This window comes from Thalassophryne amazonica, chromosome 10, assembly GCF_902500255.1.
Source record: "Thalassophryne amazonica chromosome 10, fThaAma1.1, whole genome shotgun sequence".
Lineage (NCBI taxonomy): Eukaryota > Metazoa > Chordata > Actinopteri > Batrachoidiformes > Batrachoididae > Thalassophryne > Thalassophryne amazonica.
This window is the reverse complement of record NC_047112.1, coordinates 114,565,922-114,572,247: the sequence shown is the minus strand read 5'-3', so window position 1 is coordinate 114,572,247 and position 6,326 is coordinate 114,565,922. Positions and strand designations below refer to the sequence as shown.

General features: G+C 46.1%; 1 protein-coding gene across 1 annotated transcript; it reads left to right on the top strand.

Annotated features, from left to right (window-relative positions):
* The first annotated feature begins 3,751 nt into the window (after positions 1-3,751).
* znf648 (zinc finger protein 648) lies at positions 3,752-4,714 on the top strand. The gene has a single exon (XM_034179249.1). The coding sequence runs from the start codon at positions 3,752-3,754 to the stop codon at positions 4,712-4,714; it is 963 nt and encodes a 320-aa protein (XP_034035140.1).
* Positions 4,715-6,326: the final 1,612 nt, after the last annotated feature.

The following is a 6,326-nucleotide window of genomic DNA, read 5'->3' as shown; positions in this document are numbered from 1 at the left end:
CCGTGACAGGAAAAACACCTCCGTGTTGAAAACCATTTGTAAAATTCAGGTGGCTTTTGATGGCTTTCAACAAGTGAGTAACTGAGAAATTGTTTAACAGCTTGGGCATGTTCCAACTTGCCCGTTAAGGTTTCATGTCCGGCCCGACATGCGACTCTGCCCGCACGTTCTTTCATTACAAAATGTCCGTTAACAATGGAATGTCCAAATAAACTCCTCATGCCGACTTCTTCTGAAAGTTCTCTGTTCTCTGACGACTTCCTGGATCAACAGAGCCTGAAATGTGGAAGTTTTCAACTTGAAACGGCGAGACGCTGCCGCCTCGAAGCGCAGATCGCCGTCAGGCGCCGTGGACCGTCCTTACGGCGACACTACCAGACCAAAATCTCTCATCAGCTGTTAAAATTTTTACCAAAAACCAGCTAAATTTATCGAATGGTGTCCACTCAGTTGTGCCTTACAGTTTTGAAAAAATTTTGATCAAACAAAGCAGCAGTCTCTGAGCCATTCCTAAACAATGAAAAAAACGACGAGAGGGTGGACCACTCCTCACTCAAAGACTGCCCACAGGCGAATGACGTAACCGACAGGCGTGAAAAAACTCTTGCATGCCCACGAGGGTTCAAGCATGTATGATGTAATCATACGTGATTCAAATCCATATGGTTTTTGAAAAAAAAATAAGGTTGGACACTTTTCTAATAGACCTCGTATACTCTGAATAAAAACAGAAATCATCTTCTCAGAGAGAAAAAAAAGAAAAAAAAAACGGCTGCAGAGCATCATCTGTACAAAAGAACAGCATCTGAGCGAGAGCAAATATCTAAAAACTCTTAGTTGTTGTTACCAGCCCAGTGTTGCTTGGAGTTTGTTCACAGTTTGAAAATTATCATCTTAAGGCTGAAGTTCCTGACAAATAAAGTCCACAGCCGCCGCTGGGTTCTCAAACTGCTTGCCTTGTCCGGAGGGCAGGGTGATGGCGGGGAAGACCGAATTTGACGCCTTGGCGGCCCACGAAGGAGCCACTTGGCGTTAGAGAATGCCGCTCTCTTTTTGCCACCGCAGTGGTGTAGTCCAGGAAGATGCTCACTGTCTTACCGTGCAGAAGCAGCGGGGCCGATGCAGCTGCCTTTCGGAAAACTTCCTGCCTTTCCTGGTGAAACTTTACCACAACGACTCTCGGAGGTTCCCCCTCCTTGGGCGCGGGATGTAGGCTGCGGTGGACCCGATCCAGCGTCAGGGTGAAATCCAGACCCAGCAACTCCTTCAATAGCTCGGCGATGGCTTTCCTTGATCGTTGGGCGCTGTTGATTTCCAGCCCCTCCTTTTATGCCGACTAACCGCGCATTGTGGCGGCGTTGGTGTCCTTCCATGTCGTCCAGCCTCTGACGCAATGCTGCAACTTCTGACTTAAGCCTGGCGGTGTCCCCTTCGATGTTCGCCATCTTATCTGAATAGGTGTTCAGGCTACTCTAAATCTCTAAGCCGGCTCTCTTGCTTCACCATATCATCCCGAATAGAATCTACTTTTGCATCGAGGTCCTTCATCCCGGAATTGATGCGAGCTATTCTCACTGCTTGCCATGGTGGCCATTATTCCTGCTGCATCTGTGGACTTCCCATTGGAGGGCCCAGTCGAGCCCAACATGCCCGACATTATTATTATTATTATTGAAGAAGAGCGCAAAACAAAATAAACTCCATTAAAAGAATAAAGGGTAAAAATTAAGTTACACAACAATAATGCACAAAAATCTCAAATTAAAGAGTTGACAATACAAAAAAGGTGTGACTTATAAATGTTGTTTTCCCTCTTCAATGGACTTTTTTTTTTTTAAAGGTGTGACTCTAGAAAATACATTTGGTCTCTTTGTGTCTTTCTCACTTTCTGTTTTAATCAATTTTTTTTGTGTCACATTTGGATTTTTTTTATCCTAATATAACCTTGAATCTGAACACCTGTGGATCTGAACCAAGGACTTTGGCGCAGCAGGAGCGCGACCCACTGTGCTGTTATTGAGAACAAAGCCTGATTTATAAAGAAGGATGTGCTACCAAAACAACACTGTGGGCAGGGAACAAAACATTGTTCAATCATTTGTGTGATGACATGAAAGAATGTGTTGGACTGTGTTGGACCGGCTTCAAAAAGTGTTTCTGTTGGTCAGACTTTAAACCATTCAATTCACTTAACAATAAATGAAATTAAGTAATAGTTACAGCAACTCATGCTTGGATAGAAAATGAATGAATTACACCAACCTATTGAATTAATTTTGTCACACTTAATTTGAGTTAATAACTGAAGCAGTTTAATTTGGTTCTTTTGTTTTAGTGTGTTTAAGTTGTTTTTTTTTTTGGACAGTGTGTGACTGGGTCTTACAGCCAGGCCTCCTGGCTCAGAATGGTTCCTGTCTTTGGGCTTTGATGTGAACCAGCCGCTAAACCATCTCACCTTAGTGTTCTGCAAATCACACAAACAACACAAACTGAGGCAGGAAAATTCATGCACAACCAGACTAATCCACTGCTTCAACAGCTCATGCACACCGCGCTGTGACCGTCACCGCCATGACTGCTGATACCTCACGCAGCATCCTGTCCTCTGCCTTTTTAAAGCAGAAGTTCTGCAGAGGTAAGATGAGAAGAATTAAGGCCCACAGTGAGAATATGCAGGAACCAGGACGACACAGCAAGAATGACCATAATTCAGATGCAGTTGGGAGGGAAAGAGGCGTGTAGACTGTGGGCGGATCCCAAACAGACTACGTCGTCCACACCTGCACAGTCACATCCAAAGTGTATTTAGACAACAGTTATATGACACAGACTGCTGTCAGACGGCCATAAAAGCGCTGAAAACTGACTGAGCTCCAGTGGAAGATCCGTGCTGTACGGTCATCACAGACTTCGTGGACTGGTGTGAGCGCAACCACTTGTGTCTCAACACCAGTAAGACGAAGAGATGGTGATCGACTTCAGGAGGAAACCACCACCTCACCCACGGTGAACATCCAGTGGGAGGACATAAAGACTGTGGACAGTTTCAAATACCTGGGTGTTCACCTCAACAACAAACTGGACTGGACTCGCAACACTGACGCCCTGTACAAGAAAGGCCAGAGTCGCCTCCACCTCCTGAGGAGACTGAGATCCTTTGGAGTGAGCAGGCCTCTGCTTAAGGCCTTCTATGACTATGTTGTAGCCTCTGCTCTCCTCTATGTTGTCGTCTGTTGGGCCCGGCAGCACAGAGCAGGAGAGAAAGAGACTGAACAAGCTGGTCAGGAAGTCCAGCTGTCCTGGGCTGTCCTCTGGACTCTCTGGAGGAGGTGGCTGAGAGGAGGGTGTTAGCCAAGTTCAAATCCATCATGGACAACGGACAGAAGACTGACTGTTATCTGGGTACTGTTTGTTTGAAATCGGCTTCAGAGCAGTGACGGCGGCTTTCTTTACCTTAACCCCCAAACCCAATGTGCCTCCACGTGGAGAACTTTGCTGGACTTTCACTGGGACAAGAAATGGCAGCTTGTGATGATCAAAACCGTGCCTGTCAAGAAGTTTCACCACACACTAAAAATACAAAAAGCAAGAAAATGAACAGATGTGCCAATGTTCAGCTGGACGTTAAAAGAAGAGGAGCTGTTGCCTTAAAAAGGGCCACTGGATAAAAACTGACAATTCAGTGCATCAGAGGGCATCAAAGCTGAAAGAGCCAAACGTGGACTCTCAGGAATGTGGCCCAGCCGACGGCATGAGGAAGAACACACTTAAAAACGTACCTTTAGTAGAAACCTGTGAAAACAGCGAGACCCCTCAGATTTTCACAGCAGGTGAAGAACACAGTGAAAGTGGGGCTAAGCTCCGCCCCTTCAAGTGCAGGCACTGCCCCTGGGCATTTAAGAAGTACTGTAACCTGCAGAGCCATTTACAAACACACACAGGCCTCAAGCCACATGTGTGTGACACATGTGGCAAAGCCTACTCTCACCAGGGCACACTGCAGCAGCACAAGTGTGTGCACACTGGAGAAAGACCGTACCACTGCCCCTTCTGCACCAACACCTACATCTGGTCCTCTGATTACAGCAAGCACATCCGCACACACACGGGGGAAAAGCCATACATGTGCAGCACTTGTGGCAAGGATTTCATCCGCTCGTCTGACCTGAGAAAACACGAAAGGAACATGCACACCAACAACAAGCCTTTTCCATGCACACACTGTGGCAAGACCTTCAACAAGCCGCTGTCTCTAAAGCGTCATGAGCGGAAGCACCTGGGAGAGAAGCCTTTCTCTTGCCCCGACTGTGGGAAGACGTTTGCTCTGGCCAGTCGCAGGGCAGAGCACCAGAAGATCCACACAGGCGTGCGTCCATACGTCTGCTCGGTGTGCTCAAAGGGCTTCGCCAAGTCCTCCAATCTAACCGAGCACAAGGCCATTCACAGCGGCTTGCGCCCCCACAAGTGTGCAGAGTGCGGTGTGGCATTCGCCATGGCTTCCCGCCTTATTCGTCATCAGTACATCCACAGCAAAGAGAAACCAGTCAGCTGCACAGGCTGTGGCAAAACCTTCAGCCACGCAGACTCACTGAAGAGTCACCAGGAGCAAACCTGTGCCGGCAGAATCTTCGTCTGCATGGACTGCAACAAATCCTTCCAATATGCCACAAAGCTTGCGCAACATATCCTAGTTCACAAGGACAAGAAAATCTGACTGTTTGCAGGCAGATGCCGCCTACATCCAACAATGCAACAATAATCTGCTCTCAACTCACATCTTGACCATTTCAAGGTTTTTGGGCACCATTATTTATATGTTATATAGGGCTGGGCAAGTTAATGCGTTATTATCACGTTAACGCATTAATTAATTAACACCAACAATTTTTTCATTGCACGTTAACGCAGTTGTTATTTTTTTCTAAGAGTCTGTTGCTCACAGACTTTTATTTTGCAAAAGTCTGCAGCACTCACATGAACCGGTGTGATGAGTCACTGACACTGGAACAGAAAAGAATTGGTGGATAAACCAACCAACATGGAGAAGGGCACGGAGCTTTTACATGGACATTTTAATTTTAAAGTTCTTCCAATGGCTTAGTCGACAGAACCAGATTTAATTGGAGGCACTGCTAATCTGGATTTTGTTATCACTGAAGTACTTCGAGTCTTCAATATCACCTAAATGCAGCACACACAGCTGATGCCAAGAGATCATTCAACGAAACACACTGCGGCACGAGTCTTCGGCAGGAGGCTTCGGCCAGACTACGTTAGATGCAGCGTGTGGGAGAACTATAGATAAACAAAGGCAAGAGAGGCTCACAAAATGCTATTGCAAAATGGACTGCTACAGACTGCAGGCCAGTTAGTGTTGTGGAAGACAGCGGGCTGAGAGATATTCTGAGAATCGCAACAAATGACGGCATATATGAGATTCCATCACGACGCACCATCACAAGAAGAATACACCCATTGTATGAAAAGGAGAGGACTGCAAAACCACAGCTTTACAATGTGCACCCTCTGTGGCTCTCACTGGGGATTACTGGACATAACTGGTACCATAATTACCTCAGAGTGACAGCACATTATATTGAAGAACAGTGGGCGCTGCATTCACATGCTCTGACAGTAATGAAGACAGAGGAGAGACATTATGCTGAAACATGTGCCAGACACTTTATTGAAGGTGCATAACAGGTGAATATGTCAAATAAAGTCACCACACTTAGCACAGATAGTGCAAGAAATATGATAGCTGCTGTGAGACGTCTGCCTTTTGATCATATTCCCTGCTTTGCACACAGTCGCCAGCGTTCTGTCACAGTATCTCTGCATAACAGTGCATTTGACGATGTCCTGGCAAAATGCGGGAAAGTGGTGGGGCACTATAAACACAGTCCAGCAAGTGCTGCAGAATTAGAGCAACAACAAGTTCAACATGGACAGAAGGAGGAGTCACTTATGCAGGACGTTCCAACAAGATGGAATTCAACTCTGGACATGATGAAAAGTATCCGCAGAAAACGAACAGCCGCTGAGGGACGTCCTCACCACAAACACCAACATTCTCATGCCAACTACAACTGAAATGGAAAAACTGCAGAGGTTGGAAACCCTACCGGAGCCTTGCCGGTAGTTTTACATCATATTTCTCACTGTTCTGGCTGAGTGCATGTAAGAGAGGAACAGTGCAAATAGGCCTATGTGTGTGTGTGTGCATGTAAAAATGCAGCATGAATATGTAGAGAATATTTTTGTGGATAAGTGAATCCAATTTACTTTGACTGAAGTGGAGTTGATTTTCTGTTGCAGGTATGAGA

Coding starts and splice junctions, on each gene's coding strand:
- znf648 (XM_034179249.1), top strand. CDS start 3,752: ATGAGGAAGAACACACTTAAAAACGTACCTTTAGTAGAAACCTGTGAA.